Source organism: Muscardinus avellanarius (assembly GCF_963383645.1).
Source record: "Muscardinus avellanarius genome assembly, chromosome: 4".
Taxonomy (NCBI): Eukaryota; Metazoa; Chordata; class Mammalia; order Rodentia; family Gliridae; genus Muscardinus; species Muscardinus avellanarius.
In genome coordinates, this window is record NC_137789.1 from 150,501,455 (window position 1) to 150,518,906 (window position 17,452).

General features: G+C 46.2%; 1 protein-coding gene across 1 annotated transcript in view; it reads right to left on the minus strand.

The window, feature by feature from the left end:
* EIF3A (eukaryotic translation initiation factor 3 subunit A) overlaps positions 1 to 5,486 on the minus strand; it is a gene marked incomplete at both ends in the record, with an annotated part of 41,473 nt that extends 35,987 nt beyond the window's left edge. The window contains one exon of the mRNA XM_080694973.1: positions 5,438 to 5,486. Within this exon, the coding sequence (XP_080551099.1) occupies positions 5,438 to 5,486 (49 nt within the window). The remainder of the gene's footprint in view (positions 1 to 5,437) is intronic.
* Positions 5,487 to 17,452: the final 11,966 nt, after the last annotated feature.

Below are 17,452 nucleotides of genomic sequence, written 5' to 3' on the forward strand. Positions count from 1 at the left end.
CGCTTATAACATGGAATAGGCACAAATAAAGTTAAAATTGAGGGCTGAATCCGGCTTACAATGATGGCAAAATACAAAACTCTCAAAGAATCCACCTTAGGCCGGGCATGGTGGCGCATCGCGGTTCGCAGACAGCCTCAGCTATTAGTGAGGCCTTCTGCAACTTAGGGCAGGGGGTGTAGCTCGGAGATCAAATGCCTCTGAGTCCCCAGACCCGCAAATAAATATATAAATAAACAAATAAATAAACCACCTTCCCAATCTAATTTTTAAATGGGAATGTACTTTCTTAATTCTAAAAAGTCTTATTTATGGATTGAACTAATATATTTCACTCTCTCAACAGCCAATCAAAATTTATGACTCCAGCCGGGCGTGGTGGCGCACACTTGTATTCCCCGCGCTTTGGGAGGCTGAGACAAGAGGATCACACAGGTTCAAAGCCAGCCTCGGCTACTTAGTGAGGCTCTCAGCAACTTAGTGAGCCCGTTTCCAAATAAAACAGAAAATAGGTCTGGGAGTGTAGCCCCAAGGTGAAAAGCCTCTGGGTTCCATCCCAGCACCACAAAAAAAAATTATGACTCCAAATCCCATGGCTTCTATGGAAGTCTCAAGCCAATGGAAAAAAACACTTAGTATATAGGGTAAGATACCCTCATTCATACCAAATTAAGAGAAAAGGAAAACATGGATAGCAAAGGATGCACCTGAAAGAAAAGCCAGAATGGAAAGTCTCCATGATGACCCATGACAGCGTCTCCCTATCTTTGTCCTATCCTATTTAGGATTTAGTTCCTGAATTATAGGGGAGGGGAAAGCTGGGAAGAAGTGTATCATACACACTACTGGCTCTATTCTAATACTTTAAAATGCAGATCTCCTGATTAACATTCCAGAAATTAAAATTAAAATCTGAGGTTGGGAATATAAAACTCAGCAGTAGAGCACTTGCCTAGCCTGCTTGAGGCCAGACCTGGGCTCTATCCCCAGCACCACAAAACTACACAAAATCTGGAATTAGAGCCTGGCATGGCGGCCCAGTACTTGGGAGGCTGAGACAGGAGGCTCGCAGGTTCATAGCCAGCCTCAGCTGCTTAGTGAGGCCCTTTGCAACTTAGTGAGAGTCTCAAAATATAGGATTAAAAAAAATAAATAAGGCTAGGAATGTAACTTAGAGGAAGAAGGTCCCTAGGTTCAATTTCCATTACTGCAAAAAAAAAAAAAAAATTTAGAATTAGGACCATTACTAGGAAGGTAGGGAGGCATTCTAAGCTCACCTTTAGAATACATGGCTGAAACTATGTATCTATAGAGTTAAGGTCAGCCCTTCATTTTTTACTAATTTGTACAGCAAACCAAATAGATAAAGTATATTGTTATTCAATTTCTGGGTTTTATAACAACTTTATTTTTTAAGGTACCCATTGTAGGGTGTAAACAAAGGCTGTTATAGGGCCAGGGGCAGCAAATCTGACACTAACAAATGCAAAAGGGGCCTTTCTCCCAGTGATGAGGTGATACGGATTTCTTACCTGGAACTGCTGAGCCAACTGCTCATCTTTTTTTTCTCCCTGCGGTATTAGAGATGGAACCCAGAGACATTCTACCTCTGAGCCACATCCCCAGCCCTATTTTTTTATTCTTTTTTCAGTACTGGGGATGGAACCCAGGGACATTCTACCTCCAAGCTACACACCCAGTATTTTTTATTCAGAGTTGCAAAGAGCCTCACTAAGTAGTAGCTGAGGCTGTCCTCAAACTGCAATCCTCCTGTCTCAGCCTCCTGAATGCTTGGATTACAAGCGTTCGCCGCCACCACCACCGGCTTTTATTGTTTTGTTTTGGGTTTTTTGTTTTTGTTTTGTTTTTTGTGGTACTGGGGTTCCTGGAAACCCTTCTACCTCTGGGCTACACTCCCAGACCTATTTTATATCACTTTTATTTGGAAACAGGGTCTCTTAAGCCAGCGAGGTTGACTTTGAACCTGCGCGATCCCCGTCTCCGCCTCCCAAGCACGCCAGCTTATTGTTTATTTTAAAACAGGGACTCATTAAGTTGCAGAGGGCCTCATTAAGTAGCTGAGGCTGGTCACAAGCCACAATACTTCTGTCTCAGCCTCCCAAGTACCGGGATTACAAGCCTTTGCCAACACGCCTGGCTCCAAATTCTCATCTCTCAGAATGACAACTGTAATTTTCTTCCAAAAATATTGCTCTGATCTACAAAATCATTCTGATTTGAAGGATTAGTCCACTTCCCAGGCGTGGTGGCCTGTGCTTGTAATACCAGCATTTAGGAGGCTGAGACAGGAGGATCTTGACCCGCAGCCAGCCTCAGCTCCTTAGTGAGGCCTTTTGCAACTCAGTGAGACAGTTTCAAAAAGAAGAAAAATAGGGCTGGGTTCCATCCCCAGTACAGGGCCAAAAAAAAAAAAAAAAAAAGAATAGTCTGGGGTTACAAATGTTACAGATAAAGCATTTAACTGAGAATTCCAGGAAGTGAAATGCCCTTTGCCATTCTTTAATGCTTGTAACCTGTCATATGCTGTCCACAATCTGCTCATCTTGGGACTTAAGAAGGGATCTGACTCAAAAGATCAAAGGCATTCAAGTTACTACTTGGAAGGTAAGGCTAACTGGAAACCACCAGCCTGCAGCTTAACAGGACTGAAACAAGGAACTACACAAACAGGATCCAAGTTTCCCCAAATATCCCTTTATTGCCTTGCTTACTCTAATGCTCCCCCCAATCTGCCCTTCATAAATAGTCTATTTCAGTTTAGATTTTGAAAAAAAATTAACATGTTATATATCCTTTTTAAGACATTACTGAAATATAAAGTTGAAAGGAAGATTTCATGGAGTGTTGAAACAAGGTCGGAACACACACAGTAGGCAATATTTACTCCATGGAGACTGCAGGGCTTCAGCCTACTAAGCATGGAAAAATGTCTGCTAATGAAGCAAACGAATTACTAAAATGTATCTACAATAGCCAGACATGGCCACGCACCCTTGTAATCCCAGCAATGGGGAGGCTGAGACAGGAGGATTCTGGTTCAGACAGCCACAGAATTTAGTGAGGACCTTTGCAACTCAGAGAGATCCTGCTTCAGAATAAAGGACACAGGGCCGGGCGTGGTGGCCCACGCTTGGAATCCCAGCACTTGGGAGGCTGAGACAGGAGGATCACACAGGTTCACAGCCTCACCTACTTAGTGAGGCTCTCAGCAATTTAATGAGACCCTGTTTCCAAATAAAGCACAGCATGGAGGTAGAAAAGACCCTGGGTTCCACCCCCAGTACCACAAAAATATTAAAAAAATAAAAAATAAAGAATACCTAATAGGGCCAGGTGTGGTGGCACATGCTTGTAATCCCCGTGCTTGGGAGGGGGAGACAGGAAGATAGCGCAGATTCGAAGCCAGACGCGCTGGCTTAAGAGACCCTGTTGCCAAATAAAAAAGTATAAAAAAATAGGTCTGGAAGTGTAGTCCAGAGGTAGAAGGGCTTCCAGGAACCCCAGTACCACCAAAAAAAGGAAAAAGAATACCTAATAGGGGTGGTATCTCAGAGGTAGAATGCGCCTGGGTTTCATCCCCCTCACCATGCAAATATATATACACATATATATCTACAACAGCTATGTATGCAGAATGTAATTTCATGCAAATTACTTTGTATATCATAACTGAGTTACTGTTTGTTGAGACAAACTTCCACTTCAATATATCCTTTCCTACAAATTGAAAAAAAGCTTAAAATTCATTGTCTTGTTTTAGCCATTAGATTACTGGTTTGAATGAATACTAGTGATCAGATATGTTGTAGTTTTTTTTTTTCTTTTTTAACAGTACTGGAGACTGAACACCCAGGGGCATTCCACCTCCAAGCTATACCTCCAACCCTATTTTTTTATTTTTTATTTTGAAACAGGGTCTCACTAAGTGCAGAGGGCCTAAGTAGCTGAGGCTGGCCAGAACCTGCGATCCTCCTGTCTCAGCCTCCCAAGAACTGGGATTTTAAAGTATGCACCACCAAGCCCTATTGTAGTTTTAATAAAACAATTATTCTGTTCCACTGACTCCTCTCCCCACAAAAATTGTTTTTTTTTTTTAACGTATGACCAACACAATCTTTAGTCCTGACACATTATCAATAGTGTGTGTGTGTGTTGGGGATTGAATGCTAGAGCATTCGACCTCCAAGCCACACCTCCAGCCCCAACTTTTCATTCTTTATTTTGAAACAGTGTCTCAGTAAGTTGCAGAGGGCCTCACTAAGTGTGGAGGGCCGGGAGCCCGGATCCTCCAGTCTCAACCTCCCAAATGCTGGGATTACAAGCGTGCCACCATGCCCGGCTAGTACCATCAGTTTTTAGTACTGACTCAGACTAGACTGGCCTTTTCACAAAATGAAATTTCAAACAAACTAAAAAAATAAAAAATAAAAATCTACAAATATTAACTGTAACAGACATGACAGCCATCTCCAACACAGATAAGACCCAAAACTTCATTCTAGATGGAGGGTAAAAACAAAAACTACCGACACTTACAAAAACACTATAAAGGTGTTAGATTTAAAAAAAAAAAAAAACATACCAGCAACAAAGTTTTTAAAAGTCAGGAGGCATTTGCACCCCTGTAAGGTCAATGTAATAAATGCCTTTTGAATAGATCGGGGCACTCAAGATTTTCCTGCAAGCTCCACGGCCTAAGTACACATATGGAAACAGAAATAGTAGATAGCAGCGCGGTGGCAAAAAAAAATAAAATAAAAAAAAAAAAGATCTGGATGTCAAGAGACTTTGGTTTTAGGCTCCTGACTCAACAACCAACTCCCGGAATGACCTTGGGGAAACCAGTCTCTCTCGGCCTCAGTTTTAAGGAAGATCTAAAGGCCCTTTAATAATATTAACTTCCAACTTTCTGTGGTTCGGAATACAGGCTTTGGGACTGTCCCAATCAACGCCCGGAAGAGACGACGACAACCAGGAAACGGGCTAAATGGGTCAGAGGCCCGGAGGGTACGTGCGCGGCTGGGCCGGGGGAAGGGGCCGGCCCCGCTCAGCTCCGCGCGGCCGGGCCGACGGGCCTCGCTCGGCCGCAGTGGGCCGGCCAGGCTCCGGCCGGCGGGAGGTGGGGCCGGGGCGCCGCGTGCATTGTCCCCGGGAGGGAGCCATGTTTCCTCCTCCCCGGCACTCCCAGATGGCGGTCGGGGCGCGGCGCCCGGGCAGCCCGCAGCGCGGAGCCGGGGCGGAGGGAGCCGGGCCAGCGCCACCCCGAGGCGGCGAGGGCAGGACGCGGCCGCGCGGGCCCCGATCGGCGCCGCCGGCCCCAGCGGTGGGCGTGGGCAGGGGACGCGGCCGCGGCGAGCAGCAGGCCCGGCCCGCGGCCTCCAGGCCGCCCGGCCCACGCGCCCCGCTCCCCACTCACCGTTGGCGCGTTTGAGGGCATTTTCCGGCCTCTGGAAATAGGCCGGCATCTTGGCGGCAGGCTCGGCTCGCCGGCGTCGGCGAACTCCCCAGCGACCCGGGCGGGGAGAGGAGACGGGAGGGAACCAGCGCGACACTCCACGCGCCTCGCCAGCAGTCGCCCGCGCCCAGCCGGCCAGAGACGGAAAGGAAGGGGCCACGTGACCCCCGCGCGGCGGCGGCGCCGCCGCCCAGGCCCCGGATGTAGGGCGGGGCCTCGCGGAGCCCCGACCCGGCGCGCTGTCGTCACGCGCAGCGCTGACGTGGCGCGGCGGCGTGCTCGGCGCGCGGCGCTGAGTTAGGAGGTGGTCCTCGGGGTTCCTCGCCTGGGGCGGGAATGGACAGGCGAGGTGAGTTCAGGGCGGCCGTCTGCACCAGTTCAGTGTCCTCGCGACTTGTGCGGTGTCATGCCGGGATCCCATCGGGCCCCATCAGCGAGGCCCAACTGAAAATGCCGAACCTCTTCAGCGGAAGTCTAGTGCTTCCATCGGGAAGTCGTGGGGACCTGTCCCGGGATGGACGAGCCTAGGGAGTGGGGAAGCGATAAGTAAGTCTAGCAGCGGCATTGTTTATCCAGTCAAAGATGGTGTCACAGGATTGCCTGGGGAGTGGGGGTTCTCAGAAGGCAAGTGAGCAGAGCGCTCTGACATGGGGCGGCGCGTGATGCTTGAAGCTCGCGAATGTCGTCGCTTTTGCACACAGCACGCGTCACAAACACAGGAGAAATGAGTGTTAGTGGGAAAATGTGTAATAATCACAGATTGCTATTCTGAGATTATGCGGGAACAGGGGGCACTAGAAATTGAAACCAGGGTTTTCTATTTCTGAGCCCCGCCCCCAACCACTTTATTTTTTTATTTTGAAACGGTCTTACTAAATTGCCCTGGCTAGCCTTGAACATGAGAACCTCCTGCCTCCACCTCCAGAGTAGCTGGGATTACAGGTGTGTGCCAACGCTCCTGGCTACTAGTCCTAGAATTTGGAAGCCATTTAAACCTAATCTAAATCTCAAATCCTTGGTAGAAAATAAAGAGTGCAGCTCGGTGTGTAATCCTAGCGTTCGAGAGGCTGAGATAGGATCACGGTTCGCAGACAGCCTCAGCTACTACGCAGGCCCTGTGCAACTCAGTGAAACCCTGTCTCAAAATAAAGAATAAAAAATAGGGTTTGGGGTATAATTCGGAGGTAGAATTCCCCTGGGTTTCAACCCTGGTACCGCGCAAAAATAAATAAATAAATAAATAAATAAATAAATAAATAAATAAAAAGTCTTTAAAAAAAAAAAAGGGCTGGGGGTGTAACTCAGAGGTACACTGTCCCTGAGTTCCATCCCCAGTGACGCAAAAAAAAATTAAATAAAGCCTGGCGTGGTGGCGCACACTTGTAATCTCCGCGCTTGGGAGGCTGAGACAGGAGGATCGCACAGGTTCGAAGCCAGCCTCAGCTACTTAGTGAGGCTCTCAGCAACTTAGTGAGGCCCTGTTCCCAAATAAAATATAAAATAGGTCTGGGAGTATAGCCCGGAGGTAGAAAGCCTCTGGGTTCCACCCCCAGCACCAAAAAAATAAAAATAAATAAAAATTAAATAAAAAATAAGGCTGGGGGTGTAGCTCAGAGGACCCTGGGTTCCATCCCCAGTGAGAGAGGAGGGGAGGCAAGCAGAAGGAAATTTAGAAAGCAGCAGAATAAATCATTGCAAGTTTATTACACATTTGAAATAATAGATGAGACGTGAATTAATGAGGGGATACTACATCTGTGAATAAGGAAACCATAGTACACGCACACAAAAAGCATTTCCCCTCATTCCTTCCACATCCACAAATTTTTCTTTTTGGTGGTAGTGGGGTTGGAACCCAGAGGCTTTCTACTTCTGGGCTATACTCCCAGACCCATTTTATATTTTATTTGGAAACAGGGTCTCACTAAGTTGCTGAGAGCCGCACTAAGTAGCTGAGGCTGGTTTTGAACCTGCGTGATCCTCCTGTCTCAGCCTCACAAGCGCGGGGATTACAAGCGTGCGCCACCATGCCCGGCTACAAAGAAATTTTTCTTATTAACTAAATTCATCACTGGGTTCCATCCCCAGGACCACACACAAAAAAAGTAGAAAGTCTGTTTAAGCCAGGTATGATGGCACATGCTTGTAATCCCAGTCCTAAGAAGACTGAGACAGATGGATTACAAGTTCAAGGCAAACCTTAGCAATTTAGAGAGTTTCTCAGCAACCTAGAAAGACCCTGTCTCGATAAACAAGCCAGGCATGGTGGTGCACACTTGTAATCCCAGTACTTGGGAGGCTGAGACAGGAGGATCACAGGTTCTAGACCAGCCTTAGCTACTTAGGCCCTTGACAATTAAGTGAGACCTTGTTTCAAAATAAAGAATAAATAAATGGCTGGGGGTGTAGCTCAGAGGTAAGATGCCCCTAGGTTCCATCCCCAGTACTGCAAAAATAAATAAATAAATAATAAAAAATGAAATAAAAGAGGACTGGAGGTATAGCTCAGAGGTAGAATGTCCCTGGGTTTGAGGCTTTAAATTAATTTCAAAGCCAGGCATGGTGACACACACTTGTAATCCCAGTACCTGAGAGGCTGAAACAGGAGTATTACAGGTTCGTGGCCAGCCTCAGCAACATAGTGAGACCCTGTTTCAAAATAAAATATAAAATAAAAGAGGGCTGGAGGTATAGCTCAGAGGTAGAACACCCCTGGGCTCAATCCCCACCAAAAAGTAATTTCAGACAGTTCTTACTCCAACATGCTTAGTCCATTTTATATGCATGGGCTTACTCCCTTTTCTAACATACAAGTAGGGCAAGGCTGATCTAAGAAGACATAAAGAACTTTTATGGGGAGGATCAGGAACTTGTTTGTGTATGTTATAATTAAGTCAAAATTTAAAAGCCAAACATAAAAGCTAATAGCTTCTTCATGTTCTGTGAAAACCATTTAAGAGACCATAGAGGCCGGGTGTGGTGGCAAATGCTTGTAATCCCCAGCATTTGAGAGACTGAGATAGGAGGATCGCAATTCACGACAGCTTCAGCTACTACTTTGTGAGACCCTTTGCAACTCAATGAGATCGTGTTTCAAAATAAAGAATAAGAGCTGGGTGTGGTGGTGCACACTTGTAATCCCAGCATGCTTGTAATCCCAGCATTCAGGAGGCTGAGACCTGGAGGATCGTGGTTCGCGGACAGCCTCAGCTACTTAGTGAGGCTCTTTGCAACTCAGTGAGACCCGGTTTCAAAATAAAGAATAAAAAATAGGGCAGGGGATGTAGCTCGGAGGTCAAATGCCCCTGGGTTCCATCCCCAGACCTGCAATAAATAAATAAATAAATAAATAAATTAAATAAATAAATAAAAATAAAGAATAAGAAATAGGGCTGGGCATGTAGCTTGGAGGTAGAATGCCCCTGGGTTCCATCCCCAGCACCACAGTTCACGGACAACCTCAGCTACTTAGTGAGGCCCTCTAGACCCTGTTTCAAAATAAAGAATAAAAATAGGGTTCCATCCCAGACCTGCAAAAAAAAAAAAAAGGAAAAAATAGGGCTGGGGGTGTAGCTCAGAGGTACAATTCCCCTAGGTTCCATCCCCCATACCTAAAAAAAGAAAAGCATTGTACAGCCAAGTGTGGTGGTGCATGCTTGTAATCCCAGCATTTGGGATGCTGAGACAGGAGGATCCAGGTTCGTGGACAGGCTCAGCTAGCTAGTGAGGCCCTCTACAATTTAGTCTACAATTTAGTGAGACCCTTTTTCAAAATAAAGAATAAAAAATCGGCCTAGGGGTATAGCTCAGAAGTAGAATACCCCTGGGCTCAATCCTAAGCACCACACACACAAAAAAAATAATAAGTATTATAGCCGGGTATGGTGGTAAACCCACCACCAGCTTTAAAAGAAGCGTTACAGCCAGGTGTGGTGGCACACGCTTGTAATCCCCACACTTAGAAGGCTGAGACAGGAGGATCATGCAGGTTCAAAGCCAACCTCAGCTGGTTTAAGAGACCCTGTTCCCAAATAAAATATAAAATAGGTCTGGGAATGTAGCCCAAAGGTTCCATCCCAAGTACCACAAATACATACATACATACATACATACATACATACATACAACAAGCATTATAGCCAGGCGTGGTGGCACACACTTGTAATCCCAGCGTTTGGAAGTCTGAGACAGTAGGATTGCACAGGTTCGAAGCCAGCCTCGGCTACTTACGCTCTCAGCAACTTAGTGAGACCTTGTTTCCAAATAAAATATAAAATAGGTCTAGGAGTACAGCCTGGAGGTAAAAAGCCCCTGGGTTCCACCCCCGGTACCATAAATAAATAAATAAATACATACATACAAGCATTATAGCTGGAAATGGTGTTACACACTTTTAATCCCAGTATTTGGGAGGCTGAGACAGGAGGATTGCAGGTTCAGGCCAGCCTTGGTGATTTAGCAAAGCCCTCCACAACTTAGATGCTGTTTCAAAATAAAATAGGACTGGAGGTGTAGCTCAGAGGTAGAATTCTCCTGCATTTAATCCCTAGTACCACCAAACAAGAAAAATAGAAAGAAAAAAGAAAGAGAAAGAGAAAAAAGGGAAAGACAAATTGTGTGTTCTGTAATTCACAAGGTGCTTTCACTCATTTATTTACAGGGGTGTGGTAATGAGGCATGCATACTGATAAATACAATGAATATCAGAGAGGTAAACTCTGATTCATAGTAACTAATTTGCCCAGCAAACCTTTATGAAGCTCCTGGTGTCTGGTGTGCTGGTTGTACCTGCCATGGTACCTGGTAAGCAGAGTTGAGAGGGTGAACAGGACAGGCTGCCTCCTGCCCTCTGGGACTGTGCAGTTGGGGAAGCCGACTGCAGGCGTTCACTGGGGCTCTGAGGACGGCCCACACTGCAGTCCAGGGCCCTGGCCACAGCCAGGTCTTCCAGTACTTGAAGTGCCCCTCCCCCTGATGCCTGCCACCACTTCACTTGGCACATTTGGCACCACCATTCCCTGCTATATAATAACTGATTTCTCCTTCAGGTCTTAAATGCACATTATGAGTTTTCCTTGGCCCTCAGGTTAACCTAGCCACCAAGGCTGCAAGCACCAACAGCATCCTGTCTGAGCATCCTGTCTGAGGACGGTGCCTCAGTGCAATTGCTGGCATGCTGCGAACTCAGAGCAGGAAAGAACCAATTTCTTTTTTTCTTTTTTTCTTTTTTTGTGGTACTGGGGGTGGAACCCAGAGGCTTTCTACCTCCGGGCTATACTCCCAGACCTATTTTATATTTTATTTGGAAACAGGGTCTCACTAAGTTGCTGAGAGCCTCACTAAGTAGCCGAGGCTGGCTTCGAACCTGTGCAATCCTCCTGTCTCAGCCTCCCAAGCACGAGGATTACAAGCATGCGCCACCACGCCCGGCGGAAAGAACCAATTTCTCATGCCTGGTAAAACAATGAGCAGATATAGTGCTCTAAAAAACTGCAGGAGAGATAAAGGAATGATTGCCCACCCATATAAAGACTGATATAAGACAGCCTCCCACTGTATCTGTGTTTAAGTATGAATGGGGTTGGAAATCCAATGCGTCCTGGGTGTGGCGGTACACATGTGATCCCAGTACTTAGAAGGATGAGACAGGAGGATGGCAGGTTCAAGGACAGCCTCAGCAACTTAGGCTCTCCGCAACCTAGTGAGACCTGTTTCAAAATAAAAATAAAGTAAAATAGAGCTGAGGGTATAGCTCAGAGGTAAAAAATGCCCCTGGGTTCAATCCCCAGTACCATCAAGAAAAAAAAATGCACTGTGTACCTTCCGTTCATACAGCATTGACCCACTCACTCTAAGCTCCCAGTGTACCTGAGCACCAAGTAGGCAAAGATTAACAATCAGTAATGTTCACCCAAAGCTGATTGAACTGGTTCCAAGCCTTTAGACACACCAAAGCCTATTGAGATTTTCTGAGGTCAGTGTTCACAGATAGCACCCTTTCCTACCCCTAAGTACCTTTCCCTTCTCTCCATCCTGCCACTTTCAGCTCACAGTCCACTGCCAGTACCTCAGCCCTTAGTTCAAGCCTCCCCGACTGCAAGGCCACCTCGCTGGCCCCTTTGCCTGTGCTCTTTGCCACTGCCACCATTAACTTCATCTCCAGACACACCCCTGGGCACCTTGCCAACCCTGCAGCCATCCCAGTGGGCTGACTAATTGCCCCCTTAAACCACTGGGTCCTGGAGGCAAGGTCAGCTCTTCCTACTCAGCAGTTCAGATCTTCCCCTTCTTCCCCCATTAAACCCTAAGCTTTGAAGTTCATATTGCTGTCAAACTAGATTCATCTTCCAAATTGCAACTTTTATAGGGTCTACAAATCCCAAGCCACGCCCTTCATTCCTTGACACTTCTGGCTCTGTCACCCTTGCCAGCACTACTGTCATAATTACTGATTTCTATCCCCAAGTCGATGGTCCAGTATCCTGGCCACCTCGCCTCAGCCGCTCACACAGTTCCAGAGTCCACACCAGGTGTTACAGTTTGGATTTGGGATGTCCATCTACCTCTCCCTCTCCCCAAAGCTCGCGTGCCGAGGCCCGGTTTCCAGTGGAACAAGGTTGAGAGGTGGCATGGCTGTAGGAGGTGGTTCACTAGGTGTGCAGCCTTGAGGACCATCTGTCCCTGGCTCCCCTCTCTGCTTCCGGGCTGCCATGTACTGAGCAGGTTTCCCTGCGCCCCCATAAACCTGCTGCCATGAAGCTTCTACCTTGGAGCCAGGCAACCATGGGCTAAGCCGCAGAAACATGAGCCAAATACGCCTTTCCTCCTCTGAGTTGTTCTTGTCAAACATTTTGGTTTCAGCATCAGAAAGCTGACTAACTTACCAGGGGGCAGCAAACTTTCTGCGATGTCCAGACAGCATATATCTTACGCTTTGCAGGGGGCCAGGAGGCAGTGCCTTCAACTCTTTGAGCAAGTGTTCTTGCTGAAATATTCTCTCTTTTTTTCTTTTCATATATGTGTGTGTGTGTGTGTGTGTGTGTGTGTGTACATGTATATATATGAAAAATATATATAGTTTCATTCATACATATATATACATATATATGTATATATGAATGAAAAGAAAAATATATAATTGGGGGGATACTGGGGCTGGAACCCTGGGGCATTCTACCTCTGAGCTACACCCCAGCCTTGTTTTTTATTCTTTATTTTGAAACAGGGTCTCACTGAGTTGCGGAGGGCCTCACTAAGTAGCTGAGGCCGTCCGCAAACCACGATCCACTGGTCTCAGACTCTCGAATGCTGAGATTACAAGCGTGTGCCACCACACCTGGCTTTTATTCTTTATTTTGAAACAGGGTCTCACTGAGTTGAGGAGGGCCTCACTAAGTAGCTAAGGCTGTCTGGGAACCACGATCCTCCTGTCTCAGCCTCCCAAATGAATGCTGGGATTACAAGCGTGCGCCACCACGCCTGGCTCTCCTTTACATTCTTCCTGGCATCCTTCTTTACTTTCCTTTATGCCACTTATTACCATCTTCTCTCTGTCCATCCCTCTAGAAAATAATAAGTTTAATGAGAGCAAATATTTTCGTGTCTGTTCTGTTCACTGCTGTGTGCCTAACACCAAAAACTGCCTGGAACATAGTAAGCACTCAATAAATGCTCATTGGATAAATACCTTAGTTGATTAAAATGGCCTCCTAAGCCAGGCATGGTGGTGAACACCTGTAGTTCCAGCTACCTGGGTGACTGAGGCAGGAGAATCTCTTGAGCAGTGAATTCAAGACCAATATGGGCAAATAGCAAGTCTCCATCTAAAAAAAAAAAAAAAAAACCCTCTCATGTCATTATTTCCCATTTCATATTGTTTCCCTTGAAGGTAGTGGTAGGACAGCTTGTCATTGTATGCTGACGGAGCCTGGCACATGGTCAGCGCCCAGGAATGTGTTCACTGCTGGGGATGGAACCCAGGGGCAGTCTACCTCTGAGCTACACCCTGGTCCTAATTTTTAGTCTTATTTTTTTTGGAACAGGGTCTCACTGAATTGCAAAGGGCCTAAGTAGCTGAGGCTGTCCGCGAACCACAATCCTCCAGTCTCTGCCTCCCGAATGCTGGGATTACAAGCCTGCGCCACCAGCCCGGCCTGACTGCAGTTGTTACTCAGAGCACTTTGATCATTCCGCCTGCAAGACAACAGAGTCCAAAGCCGCCCAGTCTTGCATTTTTTACCATGAAAATGTGCAGCTGGGGTTGAAACCTTTTGAACAGCAGTATAACAAGAAATGATGGGAGTACACCGTGCCTGTACCAGGCTATTCTCACTGGATCATTGGGTTCTGGGAATAAAAAGTGGGAAAACTGGAATGCAAACTCAGTTGAGTATATTTTTAGACAAAACGTGTCCTGGCAGTGTTTGCTACTCACTGGAAGAAACGCGTCTTACACTCAGCTGTGATCACCCACTGCTGTTCTGCTGGGCTCCAGAAGGCCGAGGGGAGGAAGGCACGCTGTGAGGGTCGGCACAAGCACTCCCGTGTGCCCTTTTTGGCGGGCTCTGGCCCGGGGAATTGGGAGGTCATGCCCAAAGCCACGCCAACCAACCAGGCCACGAAAGCACAGGGAGTGAGACGCTGGGCCTAGTGCTTTTGGGTGTGGCTAAAAACAAACTTCTCTGTTACATGTGGTAGGCATGATTAGAAAGAAACAGGGAGCCACGGGGTGTGGGCTTTTGAGTTAGGGAGGCAGAAATTAGATATCTTCACATGGACCTTTTCATTGTAACATCTTCTCCCCAGCAACTTAAATGGCACCTCCTCAGAAAGAAAGCCGTTCCTGACACCCAGTTTAAATCTGAAGGCATGCATTGTTTTGATTCTCTGGAGAGCCACGTGTGGTAGCTCACACTTGTAATCCTAGTACTTGGGAGGCTGAAAAAGGAATATTACAGAGTTCAGGCTCGCCTCAGCAATTTAGTGAGACCCTTGGCAACTTAGTAAAACTCTGTTTCCAAATAAAAAATAAAGCCGGGCATGGTGGTGCATGCTTGTAATCCCCGCGCTTGGGAGGTGGAGATAGGAGGATCGCACAGGTTCGAAGCCAGCCAGCCGCGCTGGTTTAAGAGACCCTGTTTCCAAATAAAAATATAAAAATAGGTCTGGGAGTGTAGCCTGGAGGTAGAAGGGCTTCCAGGAACCCCAGTACCACCAAAAATAAATAAATAAATAAATAGATAGATAGATAGATAGATAAATAGATAAATAAATAAATAGTAAAAAATAGCCGAGCGTGGTGGCTCACGCTTGTAATCCCTGCGCTTGGGAGGCTGAGACGAGGATCCTGCAGGTTCGAAGCCAGCCTCAGCTGGCTTAAGAGACCTTATCTCCAAATAAAATATTAAAAAGGTCTGGGAGTGTAGCCCAGAGGTAGAGGGCCCCTGGGTTCCATCCCCAGTACCACCAAAAAAAAAGTAAAAGATAAAAAATAAAATAATTGCCAGGCATGGTGGAGCATGCTTGTAATCCCAGTGTTTGGGAGGCTGAAACAGGAGGATCGCAGGTTCATGGCCACCCTCAGCTACTTAGGCCCTCCGCAATTTAGTGAGACCCTGTTTCAAAATAAAGAATAAAAAATAGGGTTGGGGATATAGCTCAGAGGTAGAATACCTCTGGGTTCAATTCCCGGTACTGCCAAAATTTAAAATAATAATAATAACAACAACAACAATAAATAGAACAGTGATAAGGGTGTGTGGCTCTGAGGTAGAATGCCCTTGGGTTCAATCTCTAGCACCACAAAAAATAAAATATCTGGGCATAGTGGTACATACCTGTTATTCCAGTAGTTGGGAGGCTCAAGACCAGCCTCAGCATGTTATCAAGATTTTCAGCAATCTAGTGAGGCCCTGTTTCAAAACAAAATTTAAGCCAGGCATGGTGGCACACTCTTGCAGATTCTATTACTTGGGAGCTGAAACAGGTTTGCATCCAGCCTCAGCAACTTAGTGTGGCCCTGAGCAACTTAGTGAGATCCTATTTCAAAAATTAAAAGAAGTGCTAAGCATGGTGGTGCACATTTGTAATCCCAGTACTTGGGAGTCTGAGACAGGAGTATCTCAGCTACTTAGTGAGGCCCTTCCACAACTTAGTGAGACATTGTTTTATAAACAAAATAGGGCTGGAGTGTACCTTGGAGGTAGAATGCCTCTAGGTTCAATCCTCAGTACTGGGGGGAAAAAAAAAAAAGGACAAAAAGTAAATAAAATAGGGCTGGGTGTGTGGCACAGAGGTAGAATGTTCCTCTGTACCAAGTACACCACAATAAATAAATAGTTAATTGATTAATAAAAAAAAAAAACTAGGCAAGCAAGCAAGGTGGCACAAACTTGTAATCCTAGTATTTAGGAGGCTGAGACAGGAGGGTCACAGGTTCGGGGCCAGCCTCAGCAACTTGTGAGGCCCTCTGCAACTTAATGAGACCCTTTTTCAAAATAAAGAATAAAATAGGGCTGGGGGTATAGCTCAGAGGTAGAAGGTCCCTGGGTTCAATCCCTAGTACCACAATAAATAAATAAATAAATAATAAACTGGGCATAGTAGTGCATGCTAGTAATCCCCATTCTTGGGAGGTTGAGACAGGAGGATTGCAGGTTCAAGACCAGCCTCAGCAACTTACCAAGATGCTGTTTCAAAACAAAATAATAAAATAAGGCTGGGGTATCAGTTAGAGTTAGAATACCTCTGGGTGTTATCCTCAGTACCACAATAAATAAATAAACAGTTAGGCTGGGGTTTAGCTCAGAGATAGAATGCTCCTGGATTTAATCCCCAGTACCCAAATAAATAAATAAATACATAAATAAGCTGGGCATGGTGGCGCACATTTGTAATCCCAGTGCTTGGAAGGCCAAGGCAGGAGGATTGAGGTTTGCAGCCAGCCTCAGCAACTTAGACCCTCTGCAACTTAGTGAGACCCTGTTTCAAAATAAAATTTTTTTTAAAAAAGGGCTGGAAGCGTAGTTCAGAGGTAGAACATTTCTAGGTTCAATCCCCAGTACTACAAAAATACATAGATACATACATACATACATACATACCTAAAAATAAACTAGGGCTGGGGATGTAACTCAGAGGCTTGAACACCACTGGGTTCAAGCCCCAATACCAAAATAAATAAATAAACATAATAAGCCAGACATGGTGATGCACACTTGTAATCCCAGCATTCCGGAGGCTGAGACTGGAGGATTGCAGTTCGCAGACAGCCTCAGCTACTTAGTGAGGCCCTTTGCAACTCAGTGAGACCCGGTTTCAAAATAAAGAATAAAAAATAGGACGGGGGAACAGCTCAGAGGTAGAATGCCCCTGGGGTTCTATCCCCAGTACCACCAAAAAAAAAAAAAAAAGAAAAGAAAGAAAGAAAAATCCACAGACAACAGTAAAGTAAAAGTAGAAAGTTTATTTAAAAAGCAAGCAAGGCCGGGTGTGGTGGCGCACGCTTGTAATCCCGGAGCTTGGAGGTAGAGACAGGAGGATCGCGCAGGTTCGAAGCCAGCCGCGCGCGCTGGCTTAGGAGACCCTGTTTCTAAATAAAAATATAAAAAAAATAGGTCTGGGAGTGTAGCCCGGAGGTAGAAGGGCTTCCAGGAACCCCAGTTCCACCAAAAAAAATAATAAAATAAAAAGCAAGCAAGTGGAGAGGCAGCTCACCCTGCAGGCCTTAGCAGACTTCAGAGTCCAGCGGGGACGTCTGCACTCCCTGAGTGTAGCCCAGGCCAAGCACCATTAACTGCCCTTCCTGAAAGCCTACTCAGCCCACTGAAGAGAGCAGCAGGGTAAAGCCCCCTGCAGGAGAGGGTCCTGAGAAGGGACCTGAGAAAGCAGCCATACTGGTGCTGTGCCTCAGATCGCCTCTCCGGAGCCACAGACCGTCTATGCTCTCTGTACTCACACGTAAACTCTTAGTCCTAA